The sequence below is a fragment of the Lutra lutra genome, chromosome 7 (assembly GCF_902655055.1).
Source record: "Lutra lutra chromosome 7, mLutLut1.2, whole genome shotgun sequence".
Classification (NCBI taxonomy): domain Eukaryota; kingdom Metazoa; phylum Chordata; class Mammalia; order Carnivora; family Mustelidae; genus Lutra; species Lutra lutra.
Genome location: NC_062284.1, coordinates 60,297,241 through 60,317,545, shown reverse-complemented (window position 1 = coordinate 60,317,545; position 20,305 = coordinate 60,297,241). Strand labels below are relative to the sequence as shown.

The 20,305-nt window shown below is 38.6% G+C and overlaps 1 protein-coding gene and 1 non-coding gene across 3 annotated transcripts in view; one reads left to right on the top strand and one right to left on the bottom strand.

Moving 5' to 3' along the window:
* KNL1 (kinetochore scaffold 1) overlaps positions 1–19,484 on the bottom strand; it is a 71,399-nt gene extending 51,915 nt beyond the window's left edge. Inside the window, exons 1-5 of one of the 2 annotated variants that reach the window (XR_007128748.1) lie at positions 19,287–19,484; positions 7,212–7,265; positions 5,867–5,906; positions 4,850–4,909; positions 495–556 (exon numbers count right to left, since the gene is read on the bottom strand). Coding sequence is in view for 1 of the 2 variants with exons in the window: in XM_047737718.1 (XP_047593674.1) it covers positions 495–556; positions 4,850–4,909; positions 5,867–5,906; positions 7,212–7,246 (197 nt within the window). In the remaining variant the exon portion in view is untranslated. The remainder of the gene's footprint in view (positions 1–494; positions 557–4,849; positions 4,910–5,866; positions 5,907–7,211; positions 7,266–19,286) is intronic. The other variant, XM_047737718.1, reaches the window with a different exon arrangement.
* A 308-nt stretch (positions 19,485–19,792) lies between these two features.
* On the top strand, positions 19,793–19,874 carry TRNAS-GCU (transfer RNA serine (anticodon GCU)). The gene has a single exon. It is a non-coding gene; the product is annotated as a tRNA-Ser (tRNA).
* Positions 19,875–20,305: the final 431 nt, after the last annotated feature.

Sequence of the window (20,305 nt, the reverse complement as noted above, 5' to 3'; positions counted from 1 at the left end):
GGCTTAACCCACTGAGCCACCCAGGTGCCCCTCCACTTCCTCTATTTTTATTAGCACATTCAGTACAAAGTTAAATTAACAGTGGTAAGATACAGCTGTTTTGTTTCTGATTTATTAGAGATGATGCTTTTAATGTTTCTCAAGCATAATATAAAAACCATTTAAATGGGGGCGCCTGGGTGGCTCAGTGGGTTAAGCTGCTGCCTTCGGCTCAGGTCATGATCCCAGGTCCTGGGGTCAAGCCCCGCATCGGGCTTTCTGCTCAGCAGGGAGCCTGCTTCCTCCTCTCTCTCTCTGCCTGCTTGTGATTTCTCTCTGTCAAATAAATAAATAAAATCGTTAAAAAAAAAAAAAGAAACCATTTAAATAATAATTCTCTAATGCTTATGTAATTAAAACCCAGATTACCCAAGTCAGTTATTACTAACATACCTGGTTTTATGCACAAAAAATCATTACCTTTAACATTTTAATCATTCCTCCTTCCAACTTACTTTATAGTATCTGCAAAGCTGACTCGACGAGAGCTTTTCTTATTTCTCAAAGCATTAGATTCCTAAGGGCAGAGAGTATATGGTATAATTTTCTTTTTTAATTCAAGTCAGTTAACATAGAGTGTATTGTTAGTTTCAGGGTAGAGTTTAGTGATTATCAGTAGCATATAACACCCAGTGCTTATTACATCAAGTGCTCCTTATTGCCTCTCACCAATCACTGCATTCCCCCCAATACCTCCCCTCAGTTTGTTCCCTATAGTTAAGAGACTCTTATGGTTTGCCTCTTACTGTTATCTTATTTTTTCTTTTCCTTCCCCTATGTTCATGTTTTGTTTCTTAAATTCCACATGAATGAAATCACAAGGTATTTGTCTTTCTCTGACTTATTTTGCTTAGCATATTACCTTCTAGTTCTATCCACATCATTGCAAACGGCAAGATTTCATTCTTTTTGATGGCTGAGTAATATTCCAGTGTGTGTGTGTACACATCATCTTCTTTATCCATTCAACTGTCAACAGACATCTGTATTTTCTTTCTGTATCTTCATAATTGTGGACATTGTCACTATAAACATTGGGGTGCATGTGCCCCTTCGAATCACTCTCTTTGTATTCTTTGGATAAATACATCATAGTGTAATTTCTGGGTCACAGAGTAGTTCTAATTTTAAATTTTTGAGGAACCTTCATACTGCTTTCCAGAGTAGCTACACCAGTTTGCATTCCCACCAACAGTGTAAAGGGTTCCCCTTTCTCCACATCCTCCCCAATATCTGTTGTTTCCTGAGTTGTTAATTTTAGCCATTCTGACTGGTGTGAGGTGGTATCTCATTGTGGTTTTTAGTTGTATTTCCCTGATGATGAGTGTTATTGAGCATTTTTTCATGTTTCTGTTGGCCATTTGTATGTTTTCTTTGGAGAAATGTCTGTTCATATCTTTTGCCCATTTCTTGATGGGATTTTTTTCTTTTTTGGGTGTTGAGTTTGACATGTTCTTTATAGATTTTGGGTACTAGCCCTCTATCTGATATGTCATTTGCAAATATCTTCTCCCATTCCACAAGTTGCTTTTTAGTTTTGTTTATTGTTTCCTTATATGGTATGATTCTTACTGAAACTACTGTGAATTAGGTCTCCAAAGTACTACTGACAGAGACCAAGTCTTATTCTGAGTTAATGTGGTATTATTAATTTTGGTAATTATTTATTTCTCTGAAATATCTCAATGCACTTAAAAAGCATGAATATGATTTTCCATACCAACACAAGCAATATATATTTAAGGAAGTTGATTACTGTCCCTTACTTTTTCTCTCTCCTTTTAAATGAACGATTGTTTTGCTATTAAGAATAAGAAAGGGGTACCTGGGCAGCTCAGTCGGTTAAGGGTCTTGGTCAACTCAGGTCATGTTCCCAGGATCCTGGGATCGAGCCCCATTTCAGCCTCCCTGCTCAGGGAGTCTGCTTGTCCTTCTTCCTCTGTCCCTCTCCCTGCTCATTCTCTCTTTCTCTTTCTTTCAAATAAATAAATAAATAAAATCTTGAAAAAAAAAAAAGAGGAACAAAGACTGGGGACAGAGCAAGTGATATGCGGTCTATCATGGTAAACTTACTATATTTTTATGATTTAAGAAAAAAATTTAACGGTGGTAAAACACATATAACAAAATTTAGCATCTTAACCAGTTTTTTAAATTAAATTTTATGGGGTGCTTGAGTGGCTTAGTTGATTAAGCATCCAACTCTTGGTTTCAGGTCAGGTCATGATCTCAGGGTCATGAGACTGAGCCCTGCATTGGGCTCTGCAGAGCTCAGCATGGAGTCTGCTTGAGATACTCTCTCTTTTCCCTCTGCCCTCAAACAAATAAATCTTTAACAAATTTAATTTTTATTTTAAAAGTGGTCAGAACTGTTAACTTTATATCTATTCTCTCAACAAATTTTTAAGTGTATAATACAATACTGTTAATTATAGGCACAATGCTGTGTAGCAGATTTCTAGAACTTACTTTGTATAACTGATACTTCATACCTGTTGTTAGCAACCCCCATTTTGCCCTTCTCTATAGCCCTAGCAACCAATGTTGTGCTCTCTGCTTCTATGAGTTTGACCATTTCAGATACCACATATAAGTGGTATCATGCAGTATTTGTCCTTCTGTGACTAGCTAATTTATTTACCATAATACATCTTAACCATTTTTAAGGATACAGTTCAGTAATGTTAAATAGGTATACACTGTTGTAAAACCAATTTCTGGAATTCTTTTCATCCTGCAAAACTGAACTCCATATCCATTAAACAAGTCCAATCTTCTAGCTTTTGGTCTCTATGAATTTGATTAGGTAATTCGTAAGTGGAATCATAAAGTATTTGTCTTTTTTTTTTAATTTTTATTTTGACAGAGAGAGAGCAGGGGGAAGGGCAAAGGGAGAGAGAATCTTTTTTTTTTTTTTTTTTAAGATTTTTATTTATTTACTTATTTGAGAGAGAGAGGGAGGATGAGAGAGAGAGAGATCATGAGAAGGGACAGGTCAGATGGAGAAACAGAGTCCCCACCAAGCAGGGAGCCCGATGTGGGACTCGAACCTGGTACTCCAGTATCACAACCTCAGCCAAAGGGAGTTGCTTAAGCAGCTGAGCCACCCAGGTGCCCAGGAGAGAGAGAATCTAAAGCACATTCCACGCTGAGCATGAAGCCTGATGCAGGGCTCAATCTCATGACCCTGACAGCGTGACCTGAGCTGAAACCAAGAGTCAGACACTTAACCAACAGAACCACCCAGGTGTTATAGGTACTGTAGTAATCAGGGGAGCTCTGTATTTGTCTTTCTGTGATTGGTTCATTTCACCTAGCATAATGTCCTTAAGATTCATCTTTGTTGTACTGTGTGTCAGAACTTCCTTCTTTATAAGGCCAAATAATATACCATTGATACCACATTTTGTTTATCCATTCATCTGTCAATGGACATTGGTTTCCTTCTACCTTTTGCCTACTGTGAATAATGCTGCTATGACAGGGGTATAAGTCTCTTCCAGACCCTGCTTTCAATTCTTTTGGGTATATACCCACAAGTGAAATTGCTGGATCATATGGTAATTCTATTTCAATTTTTTGAGGAACCACCATACTGTTTTCCATGTGGCTACAACATTTTACTTCTACTAACAGTGTACCAGAGTTCCAATTATTCCACATCCTAGCCAGCACTTGTTATTTTCTGGTTTGTTTGTTTTACAGTAGCCACTGTAATAGGTATGAGGTGATATCTCACTGTGGTTTTGACTTGCAGTCTTCTAATGATTAGTGAGGCTGAGCATCTCTTGAGTATAAAATTATGTTTTTATTTCCCTCATCTTCTTTAACAAGAGCAAACCTTTATACTCACATAAATACCAAATACAAAAAGCAAATGACAGAGAAACAAACAAAATCCACATAGACTTTTACCATGTAAATTCTTAATAACTGCGCATGTCTTACTATAAGAATCAGGAATGTTCATCCTCTCTATTAACACCCTAGCAGACAAAACAAGTGGACTTGAGCTTAATATAGATAATAATGCCATCCTAGTACATACTGAAACTAACAGAGACTATTATATTTCCTTAACAAAAAATAAATAAATAAATAAAAAAGGGGGCGCCTGGGTGGCTCAGTGGGTTAAAGCCACTGCTTTCAGCTCAGGTCATGATCCCAGGGTCCTGGGATCGAGCCCCGCATCGGGCTCTCTGCTCAGCGGGGAGCCTGCTTCCTCCTCTCTCTCTGCCTGCCTCTCTGCCTACCTGTGATCTCTGTCAAATGAATAAATAAAATCTTTAAAAAAACATTAAATAAATAAATAAATAAATAAATAAAAAGGAAAGAGGGATGCCTGGATGGCTCAGTGGCAAGAAAGGCTAGAAAAGTAAACTTGGCTTAAAAATCAAGAATGCCAGCTTACTCAAAAGTTTGGATTTTAATCTGACAACCACTGAATACTTACTTGTACACATTCAACTAGAAATCATTTATGATGTTCTCTTCATATAGCTAATAAAGTTCCTATTAAAATTATCATCGAAGGGACGCCTGGGTGGCTCAGTTGGTTAAGCGGCTGCCTTCGGCTCAGGTCATGATCCCAGCATCCTGGGATCGAGTCCCACATCGGGCTCCTTGCTCAGCGGGGAGCCTGCTTCTCCCTCTGCCTCTGCCTGCCACTCTGTCTGCCTGTGCTCATGCTCTCTCTCTCTAACAAATAAATAAATAAAATCTTAAAAAAAAAAATAAAATAAAAAAATAAAATAAAATAAAATTATCATCAAAAATAGTCATCCATAAAGCATTTGCACTAGAGACTTACCTGAACTGTTTCATTCCCACCTCTAAGGTCCTGAAGAGGACTCCTTGGGGGCTTCAAGATCTAGAAAAATTAGAATTATTCAAGAAAATATGGGATTAATATTAATAATCAGTTCAAATTGCACCAAAGGAGAAAGGTAGAGATGTTAAAATTTCTGTGAAAACCTTTAAAACTCCTCAAATTCATATTGTTCAGTGCTATACTTTGTGGTTGGTTTAAATATCTGGCATCTATTCCCTTCTCCCTGCCCACCTTCCTGATTATTTTACCCACTCTCATCCCATGTGTTCTGGGTGATGCTCCGCCCCAACCCTAGGGCACAGCATGTAGCCCTGGTCTAGAATAATGTGCACATGATATTCTCTCATCAATAGTGAGTGGTTCAGAAAGGAGGACTTGACCCATAACAAGACAGTTGAGCCAATATGATTCAATTCTAAGTCCTTTGTTTTTGTTTTATCTTGAGGAAATAGACACTTTTTCATTTAGGAGTTGAAACTGGAACTTGGGAGAGCTAGAGGTACTGTAGTAATCAGGGGAGAGGCTTGTACAAAAATGGAGATAAGCCAGAGGAACCAGTCAGAGTAGAAAAGTGAGAGAAAATCCTAACATTGGTGATATTATTGCAACCCATGATCAGTTACGTTATGCCAAAAGTCATCTCTATCTTTGGATTTTTCAATTTCAAAACCCAATAAATTTTGTGCTTAAATCAGTTTGGGTTGGATTTTTTGTGTCTTGCTCCACTATTTAAATATATTCTTAAACTTATTATTGTAATTGTAATTGTATTATTGTATGCCATTTACATGGCATACAATTCATAAAATTACCATGAAACTCATAAAATACAAATTTTAGTATATTTATAGAATTGTGTAACCAGGTAAATATTTGAGTATCCAGAGATCAACAGAAGCCAATGGGAGTAGGATGGTGATGTTACAGTCAAAATTACTGCGACATACATTCATCATTCAATAAAAAGTAATAATTATGAACTCAAGTGTTTCTTACCGAAGAATGTCGTCTTCTAACAGGTCTGTCCATATTGTCACTGCAAATTTATAGACACATTAGTAAAAGACTGAATTTTCAAAAGCCATCATCGCAGCATCTTTTACATGCTTTTAAATTGGCTATTGCTTTCACTTAACACATGGCATCACTGTTTCTTAGCAAAATTTATAAGACATAAAAGTTGGTATTTAGAAGGTCAGTGTTTTAAAATACATATTGTATACTCTAAGAATATCTCTTGTAAAATAATCAGCACAATATAATGTATCATATTTACAGAGGTACAATTTTAAGATAAGTGGATCATAAATCAAGAGACTCTAACTCTGGTTTTACTACTGTGTGAGTTTGAAATGAGGTTTTGAAAATTCAAGTACTTATGGAGGCCAAACAGAAGATGCAAGAAAAATATGTGGTGCTGAGATGATAATGGACACTTCGGGGTTGGTCTAATGGTCATAGTCTTACTCTGATCAGGTTAGCTGTTGCCACAAGAATATGAGCCCATGGGGCGCCTGGGTGGCTCAGTGGGTTGAGCCGCTGCCTTCGGCTCAGGTCGTGATCTCAGGGTCCTGGGATCGAGTCCCGCATCGGGTTCTCTGCTCGGCGGAGATCCTGCTTCCCCCCCTCTCTCTCTCTGCCTGCCTCTCCATCTACTTGTGATCTCTCTCTGTCAAATAAATAAATAAAATCTTTAAAAAAAAAAAAAAAGAATATGAGCCCAGTGTCACTACACTTAATTTTTCTTTTTCTTTCTTCTTCTTTTTCTTTAAGGATTTTATTTATTTATTTTAGAAACAGAGAGACAGCTTGCACAAGCAGGGGACGGAGCAGAGGGATAGAGAGAGAATCTCAACAGAGCTTCATGTGGGGCTCAATCACGTAACCCAGAGATCATGCCCTGAGCCAAAAATCAAGAGTTGGATGCTCAACCAACTGAGCCACCTAGGTGCCCCTACACTCAGTTTTTCGAGAGAAAATTTTAGCAGCTAATTAACTAATTTAAAAACACTGTTTGGCAGCGGGGGATAAGTCTGTGGACTATAAACAGGCCACCAGTTTGTGATGCCAATTTTAGACCAATCATTTCATTTCCTTGGGCCTTAATTTTCCCATCCTTAAATTGAAGGGATGGGAGGTGGTCTCTAAAGTCCTTCTTAGTTCTGACTCTAGATATATAAACACAAAGATATGGCAAAGAGAGCTATGACTTTGTGACACTTCTTTTCCATAGAACAGAATGGAAAAAATTTTTAGAAGTTATCAATAGGTGTTTCTAATAGGAAAAGTGTCTTTCTCTGATAAAAAGTTTAACATTTTTAGCTATATTACGTGAACTTACTTTTCTTCATTAGCCTCTGAAGACATCCCATCCATTTTTGAAGAAAACCTTTTTCTGTAACAAATACACAACATTAGAAAAGATGAGAAAGAAAGAAAAGAAATTAAAAACTATGAAGACATTAATAGCAAATTTGTAACTTCAGGATTACTTTTTGGGGGAAGACTGAAAAAGGGGAAGAAAAAGCTACACTATGGGGCTATAATACATAAGAAATTTTGAGTTTAAAATACTCCATTATAATTAATACTCCTGGAAAATTCTCATATTCAAGATAAAATCAGTGACTAACTGATTCAGATGACAATGGCTCTAATGGTTCAAATGAAAACTTGGCCTAGTTTATAAGAATTTATGGATTATATAATAATTTAATCCCAAGGTGAAATCAACTAGTTATCAAAATACACTGGATGTGCATAATATACATATTTATGTTATGAAAATTCAACTATAAGTACTCAGCAAAAAAACTTTCAGACATAAAAATAACATTAAAGAAACTGTAGCTGAATGTGAGAGTCCAAGATAGTGAAGGAGTAGGAGACCTTAATTTCCTCTGGTTCCAGGAATTCAGCTAGATAACTATCAAATCATTCTGAACACCAGCAAACTCAACCAGAGATCGAAGAAAAGAATAGCAACAACTCTATGAATAGAAAGGCAACCACTTTCTGCAAGGTAGGAGGTGCAGAGACATGAATCCAAGGCAATATATGAGAGGATAGACCAAGGTGGGAGCAGGAGTGAGCCTCGGTCAGCTGGCTACTGGCAAGTGATATAGCAGCAAAGCACAAAATCAGAACTTTTAGAAGTCTGCTCCAGTGAGGGACGTCGCTTAGGCTGCTAAGTGGGGATGGAACCCTGGCTAGGGCAGTGTGGTCTCAGGATCCTCAGGGTCACAGGAAGACCCAGGGTGCCTGAGTGTGGCAGAGCTCCCATGATTCAAAGCAGGGAAGCTGGCTGCAATCAGTGAGTCAAGGAGTAGGCTCTCAGCTCGAGATTGCCATGAACCAGGATCCAGTCAGGCTGGATCCCTCTTCAAGCAGAGCCCCAACAAGCGTTAGAACTGGGGAGACCTACCCCCTCCTCCCATGAGAGGAACACCGTGGGAGTGTGTTGCAGGAGTCTGATGGTTTAAAGACTGCAAATGGGGCCTACTGCCTGAGACAGAAACACTTGGTCACAGGCTGGGTGAGCATGGAGTGCGGCCAGAGACCAGGGAGATAGGAGTGATTGACTGGTTTTCTCTGAGGGCTTACTGAAGAGTGGGGCCCAAGTCTTTGGCTCTTGGGCTGGAGATTAGGAGGTCGCCCTTCTCATTTCCATCCTCTAAAGCTGCACAGAAAGCCTTTAGGGAACAAAAGTCAGAGAGAGCAAAACGGAGCAGATTACTTAGCCTGGCCCCTGCCAAGGGCAGTACAATTCTGCCTGGGCAAAGACACTTGAGAATCAATGCAACGAGCCCCTCTCCCAAAATATCAGCAAGAACATCCAGCCAAGACCAAGTTTACTGATCAATGAGAACTGCAAAATACCAGTGCTAGGGGAATACAGCACATAGAAGTCATGGCTTTTTCCCCACTATTCTTTAGTTTTTCAACTTTAATTTTTTAAATCTTTTTTTTTACAAATTTTTCTTCTTTTTTCAACCAATTTTTAAATCAACTCCTTTTTAAAATCTTTTTTAATTTTCATTTTTACAGTCACATGCTATCCCTTCATTGTATTTCATTACACACACACACACACACACACACACACACACGTACTAGTTTTCTTTCTTTAAAATTTTGAGATGCAATTTCTTCTAACAGACAAAAATCCACCGAAAATCTATTGTATGGCTCTGTTCTATTCACCTATTTAATCATATCCTCTCTTTTTTCTTCTTCTTTTGTTTTGTTAAAAAGTCTTTTTAAATTTCCATCTTTACAGTTACATTCTATTCTTTCAATGTATTTCATTTTATTTTTCTATATGTAAGCTTTCTTTACAATTTTGAGATGTAGCTTCCTCTAACAAACCTACCAAAACAAACTCAGGAGCTAGTGTATTGCTCTGTTCTGTTTACCTGTTTATATCCCTTCCTTCTTGTTATTGTTTTTCACCGCTTTTGTTTTTTTCTTTTTAATTTCCATTTTTACAGTTATATTCTATCCTTTCATTGTATTTTATTTTTGTACATATATAAGTTTATCTTTCTTTGCAATTTTGGGATCTAATTTTCTAAAAAAAACAAACCAAAGTACACACAGAATCCAGTGTATTGCTCTATTCTGCTTACCTGTCTGATTATATTCCCCCTCCCCTTTTTTTTCCTAGTTCCAGGTCTCTTCTGATTTGTTTAGAGTACACTTCTCTAGGATTGTTGTTGCCATTATTAGTATTTTGTTCTTTTGTTCATCTATTCTTCTCTGGACAGAATGAGAAGATGGAAAACTCACCTCAAAAAAAAGAGATCAAGAGGCAGTACTAACTGCCAGGGATCTAATTGATATGGACATTAGTAAGATATCAGAACTAGAGTTCAGAATAACGATTATAAAGATACTAGCTGGGCTTGAAAAAAAGCACAGAAAACACTAGAGAATCCCTTTCAGGAGAAATAAAAGAATTAAAATCTAACCAAGTTGAAATAAAAAAAAAATGTTATTACTGAGAAGCAATAAAAAATGGAGGCTCTAGGGGCGCCTGGGTGGCTCAGTGGGTTAAGCCTCTGCCTTCAGCTCAGGTCATGATCTCAGGGTCCTGGGATCGAGTCCCGCATCAGGTTCTCTGCTCAGCAGAGAGCCTGCTTCCTCCTCTCTCTCTCTGCCTGCCTCTCTGCCTACTTATGATCTCTGTCAAATAAATAAATAAAATCTTAAAAAAAAAATGGAGGCTCTAATGGCCAGGATAAATGAGGCAGAAGAGAGAGTGATATAGAAGATCAAACAATGGAGAATAACAAAGCTGAGGAAAAAAAGGATAAACAGCTACTGGAACAGGAGGGGAGAATTTGAGAGATAAATGACACCATAAGGCAAAACAGTATTAGAGTAACTGGGATCCCAGAACAGGAAAGAGAGAGTGGGGCAGAATGTATATTGGAGCAAATCATAGCTGCGAACGTCCCTAATCAGGGAAGGAAACAGGCATTCAAGTCCAGGAGGCACAGAGAAACCCCACTCAAAATCAATAAAAATAGAGCAACCCCTGGACATATAATAGTGAAGCTTGCAAACTTCAGAGACAAAGAGAAAATCCTGAAAGCAGCTCGGACCAAGAGGTTTGTAACCTGTAAGGGTAGAAACATTAAATTGGCAGCAGACCTATCCATGGAGACATGGCAGGCCAGAAAGGACTGGCATGATATATTCAGGGTGCTGAATGAGAAAAATATGCAACCAAGAATACTTTATCCAGCTAAGCTATCATTTAAAATAGAAGGAGTGATAAAAAACTTCCAGGACAAACAGAAACTAAAAGAACTTGTGATCACCAAACCAGCCCTATAAGAAGTACTGAAAGGGGTCCTCTAAGCAAAGAGAGAGCCCAAAGTAACATAGACCAGAAAGGAACAGAGAAGAGTATAGAGTAACAGTCACCTTACAGGCAATAAATACAATGGCATTAAATTCCTATCTTTCAATAGTTACCCTGAAAGTAAATGGGCTAAATGCCCTAATCAAAAGACACAGGGTATCAAATTAGATTAAAAAAAAAAAAAAAAGCAAGACCCACTGATATGTTGTCTACAAGAGACTCATTTTAGACCCAAAAATTCTTCCAGATTGAAAGTGAGAGGGTAGAAAATAGTTTATCATGCTAATGGACATCAAAAGAAAGCTGGGAGGTAATCCTTAGACAAATTCGATTTTTACCAAAGACTGTGATAAGAGATGAGGAAGGATACTATATCATAATTAAAGGGTCTATCCAACAAGAAGATCTAAGAATTATAAGTATTTATGCCCCTAACATGGATGCAGCCAATTATATAACCCAATTAATAACAAAATCAAAGAAACACATCAATAAAAACACAATAATATTAGGGGAGGTTAATACCCCCATCACTGAAATGGACAGATCATCTAAGCAGAAGATCAACAAGGAAATAAGGGCTATGGATGGACTTCACTGATACATTCAGAACATTCCATCCCAAAGCAACAGAATACACATTCTTCTTGAGTGCACATGGAACATTCTCCAGAATAGATCACATCCTGGGTCACAAATCAGGGTCTCAACCAGTATCAAAAGATTGGGATCATCACATACACAGAGGCTAAAGAGCATCCTACTAAAGAATGAATGGGTCAACCAAGAAATTTAATAAGAATTTTTTTAAAAATTTATGGAAACAAATGAAAATGAAAACACAACTGTTCAAAATCTTTAGGATCCAGCAAAGGTGGTCCTAAGAGGGAAGTATTCAGCACTACAAGCTTTTCTCAAGAAACAAGAAAAGTCTCAAATACACAACCTAACCCTACACTTAAAGGAGCTGGAGAAAGAACAACAATAAAGCTGAAACCCAGGAGAAAAGAAATAATAAAGATTAGAGCAGAAATCAATGAAATAAAAACCATAAAAAAAAGAAATAAAAAAGAAATAAAAACCATAAGAACAGTAGAAAAGATCTATGAAATTAGGAGCTGGTTCTTTAAAGGAATTAATAAGATTGATAAACCCTTGGCCAGACTTATTAAAAAGAGAAAGGACCCAAATAAATAAAATCGTGAATGAAAGAGGAGAGATCACAACCAACACCAAAAAAATACAAACAAGGAAGAAATGGATTCCTAGAGAAGTATAAACTACCAAAACTGAAACAGGAAGAAATAGAAAAACCAGTAAGGAAATTGAATCAGTAATCAAAAATCTCTCAACAAAGAGCTCAGGGCTAGATGGCTTCCCAGGAGAATTCTACCAAACACTTAAAGAAAATTAATACCTATTCTTCTGATGCTGCTTCAAAAAACAGAAATGAAAGGAAAATGCCCAAACTCTTTTTACAAGGCCAGCATTACCTTCATCCCAAAACCAAACAAAGACCCCACCAAGAGGGAGAATTACAAACCAATATCTCTGATGAGCATGGATGCCAAAATTCTCACCAAGATACTAGCCAGTAGGATCCAACAGTATATTAAAAGTATTATTCACCATGACCTAGTGGTATTTATTCCTGGGCTACAAGGTTGGTTCGACATCTGCAAATTAATCAATGTGACATACACATTAATAAAAGACAAGAACCATATGATCCTCTCAATAGATGCAGAAAAAGCATTTGACAAAGTACAGCATCCATGGGGCGCCCAGGTGGCTCAGTCGTTGGGCATCTGCTTTGGCTCGGGTCATGGTCCTAGGGTGCTGGGATCGGGCCCCACATGGGGCTCCCTGCTCATTGGGAAGCCTGCTTCTCCCTCCCCCACTTCCCCTCTTGTGTTCCCTCTCTGGCTGTCTCTCTCTGTCAAATAAATAAATAAAATATTTTTTTTTAAAAAGTACAGCATCCATTCTTTTTTTTTTTAAAATTTTTTTTTAAAGATTTTATTTATTTATTTGACAGAGAGAGATCACAAGTAGACGGAGAGGAAGGCAGAGAGAGAGAGAGAGAGGGAAGCAGGCTTCTCGCTGAGCAGAGAGCCCGACGTGGGACTCGATCCCAGGACCCTGAGATCATGACCTGAGCGAAGGCAGCGGCTTAACCCACTGAGCCACCCAGGCGCCCCACAGCATCCATTCTTGATTAAACTCTTCACAGTGTAAGAATAGAAGGAACATACCTCAATATCATAAAAACCATATATGAAAAACCCACAACAAATATCATTCTCAACAGTGAAAAACTGAGAGCTTTTCTCTTAAGGTCAGGAACAAAACAGGGATGGTCTACCCCCACCACTGTTGTTCAACATGGTACTAGAAGTCCTACTCTCTGCAATCAGACAACACAAATAAAAGGCATCCGAAGCAGCAAAGAAGTCAAACTCTTACTCTTTGTAGATGACATGATTCTCTATGTGGAAAACCCAAAATATCCCACCCCCAAATTGCTAGAACTTATACAGGAATTCAGCAAAGTGGCAGGATATAAAATCAAAGCACAGAAATCAGTTGCATTTCTATACACTAAGAATGAGACAGAAGAAAGAGAAATTAAGGAATTGATCCCGTTTACAATCGCACCAAAACCCATAAAATACCTAGGAATAAACCTAACCAGAGAGGCAAAGGATCTGTATTCTGAAAACTACAGAACACTCATGAAAGAAATTGAGGAACACACAAAGAAATGGAAAAATGTTCCATGCTCATGGATTAGAAGAAAAAATATTGTTAAAAAGTCTATGCTACCCAGAGCAATCTATACATTCAGTGCAATCCCTGTCATCAACATTTTTCACAGAGCTGGAACAAAAAAAAAGACCCCATATAGCCAAAGGGATGTTGAAAAAGAAAACCAAAGCTGGAGGCATCACAATTCCAGCCTTCAAGCTCTATTACAAATCTGTAATCATCAAGACAGTATGGTACTGGCATAAAAACAGACACACAGATCAATGGAACAGAATAGAGAACCCAGAAATGGACCCTCAACCCTACGGTCAACTAATGTTCAACAAAGCAGGAAAGAATATCGAATGGAAAAAAGACAGTCTCTCTTCAACAAATGATGTTGGGAAAATTGGACAACCACATGAAGAATGAAAGTGGACCATTTCCTTACACCACACACAAAAACAGACTCAAAATGGATGACAGACCTAAATGCGAGACGGGAATCCATCAAAATCCTAGAGGAGAATATAGGCAGCAACTTCTTTGACCTTGGCCGCACCAACTTCTTGATAGACACATCTCCAAAGGCAAGTGAAACAAAGGCAAAAATGAACTATTGGAACTTCATCAAGATAAAAAGCTTTTGCACAGCAAAGGAAACAGTTGACAAAACCAAAAGGCAACCAACAGAATGGGAGAAGGTATTTGCAAATGTCTTATCAGATAAAGGGTTACTATCCAAAATCTATAAAGAACTCATGAAACTCAACACCAAAACAAACAACACCAAAAAAGAAAAAATGCTTTCAAGAAATGGGCAGAAGATATGAACAGACATTTCTCCAAAGAAGACATACAAATGGCCAACAGACACATGAAAAAATGCTCGACATCACTTGGTATCAGGGAAATACAAATCAAAACCACAATGAGATACCACTTCACACCAGTCTGAATGGCCAAAATTAACAAGTCAGAAACAACAAATGTGGGCGAGGATGTGGAAAAAGGGGAACCCTTTACACTGTTGGTGGGAATGCAAGCTGGCACAGCCACTCTGGAAAACAGAATGGAGATTCCTTAAAAAGTTGAAAATAGAGCTACTCTATGACCCAGCAATTGTACTAATAGGTATCTACCCCAAAGATACAAATGTAGTGATCTGAAAGGGCAACTGTTATCCCGATGTTTATAGCAGCAGTGTCCACAATAGCCAAACTATGGAAAGAGCCCAGACGTCCACCAACAGATGAATGGATAAAGAAGATGTGGTACACACACACACAATGAAATACTACTCAGCCATCAAAAAAAATGAAATATTGCCATTTGGAATGACGTGGATAGAACTAGAGGGTATTATGCTAAGCAAAATATGTCAATCGGACAAAGACCATTATCATACGATTTCACCCATGTGGAATTTAAGAAACAAAACAAAGGGGCATAGGCGAACAGAGGCAAAAATAAAACAAGATGAAATCAGAGAGGGAGAAAACCATAAGAGACTCTTAACCATAGGATACAAACTGAGAGGTGCTGTGGGCAGGGGGGATAGGATAACTGGATGACAGGCATTAAGGAAGGCATGTGATACAATGAGCACTGAGTATTATATACAACTGATGAATCACTGAACTCTACTCTGAAACTAGTAACACACTATGTGTTAATTGAATTTAAATAAAATAAAATTTTAAAAAATTAAAATTTAGAAAAAAATTTTTAAAACCAACAGCAAACATCAACTTAATGGTGACTTTGATGATTTTCCTCTGAGATCAAACAAGTATGACACCTATTTCCAATTCTGTTCATCACCAAATCTTAGTAGTTCTATTTCCAATATATAGCCCAAATGCATTCACTGCTATCTTCAGTGCCTTCATCATAGTTTCAAGCTATCATTATCTCTCATGTAAACTACTGCAATATTCACCTCAATGGTCTCCCTACTTTTATCTTCCATAGGCCCTTCTCTACATAGACAGTTACCTTCTTTTTTTTTTTTTTTTAAAGATTTTATTTATTTGACAGAGAGAGATCACAAGTAGATGGAGAGGCAGGCAGAGAGAGAGAGAGAGAGAGGGAAGCAGGATCTCTGCCGAGCAGAGAACCCGATGCGGGACTCGATCCCAGGACCCTGAGATCATGACCTGAGCTGAAGGCAGCGGCTTAACCCACTGAGCCACCCAGGCGCCCTAGACAGTTACCTTCTTAAACATAAGTCACATTTAAGAGACTCCATACTTAAAACCATTTAATAGCTTCCAATGGCTTCCCATGGTAATGAGAATGAACTCTTCACCAGAACTTATAAAGCTCTCTAAGATCTGGCCTCCACTTGCCTTTCAGACTTCACATTCATCTCATGCCATTGTCTTCCTCACTATTCTAGCCACACTGAATATTCCTATACACACTTATTCCTGTACACACAAAGCTCTTTTCTGAGCCACTGAATTTATATTTGCTATTCTCTCTTGGCAAAAAAAAAAAAAAAAAAAAAAAAAAGAAGCCAAGAAAAGCACTTTTTGTAGCACTGTGTATGTCTCTTTTGTAACATTACCAAAACTGCAATCTCAAAGTCTGCTATGTAAATCAATTATTCCTGGTATTTCCCCAAACCACCTGTGCCCCAACAGTAAATTCAATTAGAATAAGGCTAGAATTATGTTCCTCGTTACATTCTGAGAAACTAGCACATGCTTTGTAAATAATAGTTCAATAAATATTTGCTAAATGAGTAATTAAGAAACAAGAAACAATTATTTCAAATTACTTTTACGATTATTAATTTGCATAGTTTTTCTCCTTTGGGGAATATTTTCAAATTCAGTGACATATTCAAAATTCACAGATAAATATATTAAATACTATCAAATCAGGATCACCTAGACATCTTCACTGTTTGAAATAGTCATTGAACATCATTCCTGTCTAACCTGTAAACCAGTTGGCATTTAATTAAGTGATGAGATTCAAAGCTTATTGAAATCCTCCTTTAAAAAAAAAAAAATTCTTGGGGCGCCTGGGTGGCCCAGTGGGTTAAAGCCACTGCCTTCGGCTCAGGTCATGGTCTCAGGGTCCTGGAATAGAGCCCTGCATCGGGCTCTCTGCTCAGCTGGGAGCCTGCTTCCTCCTCTCTCTCTACCTGCCTCTCTGCCTACTTGTGATCTCTGTCTGTCAAATAAGTAAATAAAATATTAAAAAAAAATTCTATTTATTATATAACTGTAAGTTCCACCATCAACAGAAATAGGGTACCCCAGATCACCATGTTAAACTTCATTTGTAAAATGCTTTTATTGTTATCTTGGTCACTGCCACATTAACTAATTATTGATTGGTTCTAAAACTGTGCATCTGGCACCCAGGGGTGCTACGGCATACTCATAGAAGTATCTTGGGATATTTTAAATTTTTTTTTTTAAGATTTATTTATTTATTTATTTATTTGACAGAGAGAGATCACAAGTAGACGGAGAGGCAGGCAGAGAGAGAGAGAGAGAGAGGGAAGCAGGCTTCCTGCTGAGCAGAGAGCCCGATGTGGGACTCGATCCCAGGACCCTGAGATCATGACCTGAGCCGAAGGCAGCGGCTTAACCCACTGAGCCACCCAGGCGCCCGGGATATTTTAAATTTTTGAGAGAAACAGCAATTTTTGACATCTGTCATGCACCGGTGTGAACTACTAGCTCAAAATAGTACCTATTTGTATTACATTCATTTTGATAATATATTATTGCAAAGTTGGATTTTTGGCAGTTGTTATGATATGAAGCAAGTACTTTTTAATCAGTGTGGTACTGGAAATAAGGGTGGCAGTGTCCCATATGACTCCAAGATTTGAGAAGTTGTGTAGTGTTCAAGAGGCACGCATAGCCAATTAGTAAATAACTGTGATGATTTAAGCATAAAATAAAAATATTATTTTTTTCTTTCAATTATGCATATTTTTTTCAAATGGCTACTAAGCATTAGGACATAAATTTATTTCAACTTAATAACTTTTTAAGTTATTTGGATGTACTGACTTAATAAATGGAACTGTTAGTTATTTCTTTTGATCCAAGGGCACCAAGGAGCCAAAAAAGTTTGGGAATTACAGTCTAAATAATCCAAAAGACTTCAAACTACAGATACTGGGCCAAAGAGTCCTTAAGAGGGTTTTTTGTTTTGTTTGTTTTGTTTTACATTTTGAATGGGTTGCAGAAAACAAAACAAAAAACAAAGAAGAACATGCAACAGAGACCATGCTGGTGACCACGGAGACTGCAAAACCTGAAATATTTATATCTGGCTCTTTGGCTCCTCCTGCATTTACACTACCAATTTCTAAGGTTAATGTACTCCATTGTGCCCACTGATAACAGTCTCTAGACCTGTGCTATCTGATACAGTAGCAACTCAAATTTAATTTAAACGAAATAAAACTTAAAATTCAGTTGTTTAGGCACAATTAGCCACATTTCACGTTGTCATTAGCCACAATTAGTTGTCATTTGACTAGTGGGGAACCATGCTGGACAGTGCAAATATAAACCATTACCATTTTCACTGAAAGTTTTATTAGACAGCACTATCAATATCTGGATTATCTTCTACTATGCTCTCTTATTCAGCATCAGGCATGTCACTGATACTACCACTCCATATATTTTTGTATCTATTTGTCATCTTGTAAACATTTCCAGCCATTCACACAGTGAAGGAGAAATGAACCCAGTCTTTACTTAGCAACATCTTAAATTGACTCATCGCCATAATGTATCCTTCCCTTCAAGTTCCACCTCAAATGCCCCTTTCTCTACAAAGCCTCCTTTAGTTTCCAGGGTCAAAAGCATCAAATAAATGCTCCCTTTTCTGTGCTCCCATACCACCTTACAATGTCCTATAATCCTTTACATTGTTTTGCATCATAGCTATTTGTGAATGTTAATCATTTTCTCTTCTGGACTGAAAATTCATTCCTCCGGATTAGGGACTCTGAGTCATTCGCTCCCGGCCCTAGCACAAGACAAGGAACCCAATAATTATCTGAGGAATTCGATTGATCCAATTCAAATGAAATACAAACTTCAATCTTAATATCTAGGGTAAGCTCTGCTCTGGTTTTCTCCGTCATATCGACAAATTTATCTCTTTAAAATTCCAATCGGCAATGTATGAGAATTTTTTTCTTAAACTCAATATTTAGATAAGCAGCAAGAAAAAGAGGCTTTAATAAGCTCCGAGCTACTAGTAGCCACAAGGAGATATTTTCAAAACTCGCATGTGGCTAATACTGGCTTTATTTGTTAATGTTACTGTAACTGCTGGAAACCGAATGTCTGTTCAGTGCTGCCAGTAAACAAACTACGACCGGCCGAGCGCTTAAAACCACTCAACGCTGTCACTTCATTTACAGCTAAGAAATAACCGAGTCGGAAATACAAACCGCCGGGAGTCCCCTAAGGGAAGGGGTGCGAGGCACCGTGCTGGAGCCCTGACAGAAGATGGCGGGGCGGGGCGCAGCCGACCCGCAATCCGAGCAGGCCCGAGGGGCTCAGGTGTGGAGGGAAAAGTGCTAGGGAAGAGGAAAGTGCACAAAGTGCAGGCCCGGGTAGGCAAAGAGCCCCACAACCCAGCAAAAACTTCTACTCTGGGCCCAGCGCTTACCGAGGCGGCGGGGCGGAGGGAGCGTCCCCACGTCCCACCACCGAGCCTTCAGAGCGCCCAGAAAAAAACTAATGCCCACCTCCATCACCCCCCGACCTGGGAGCCTGGAACGAAAGGATCATTCTCTTTACCCACCGCAGTCCAGCTTCTTGACAAAGGCTGCTCAGACTTGTTTGGGGTCCGCGCGCTCCTCAGAGAGCGAGTCAGCTGCCGCCCACCGACAAACCTCACGACGCCCAGACTATTTCAGTGAAGTATTCAAATCTAACCGCCTAGCTCTTGCACATGCGCAAAACCGCTCTACGCGGCGGCTCCGCCCCTTAGACTCCGGAGCAATCCTCTTCCTGACTCCTTTAAACAAACTTCATACCTCATACATATAAATTTTATTCATACTTGAAGTTATTCAAACTTCATACATATAAATTTTATTTCCTTAAATCCTATCTCATTTTCCACCGAATTTTTCTTTGTCCCACCCCATTGTAGAGCCCTCACATCATGGCAGCAGCCATCTTCTTTTATTCGCTTGCTGTAAAAATGATATCTTTGTTTCCGTACAAAATGGCGGCCTCCATAACATTGCGTCACATCCCCCCAGTATTACTCCCTATAGCTACCAGGAAGCAGTAGGTTCCTGGGACGAGGTGGCCGAGTGGTTAAGGCGATGGACTGCTAATCCATTGTGCTCTGCACGCGTGGGTTCGAATCCCATCCTCGTCGGATGTAACTTTTGCCTCAAATGAACGTAAATTTATTTACGAGTGAAAATACTTGATTATTCCAGTTACGGTTTACTAGTGGATTTACTCTGGCAGGGTCAATATCTGGTTTGAGGTGTTTGGAAGGCAGCTTTTGGAGCATTCTAACGTCGCAGGTAAACACGAGGGAAAGAAACATCCCATAAGATGTGTGTGCTTGATTTAGTATCTTTTTATACGAAGTAAACGACAGTGCTTAGAATTCCATGTTAATTAACCTAGCTTCTGAGTGAGGAACTTGAGTTATCATAAACGCTTACCCCGTGGTTTTTAATACCTGTCCTTGTTATGACATACCAGGTTTTCACTGCAAAAGCTACTATAAAACAGTGTTCAAGATTCTCTTCCAGTCCCCAGCAGCCTGCACGTGCTCAAGAAAAGTATACACTGGGA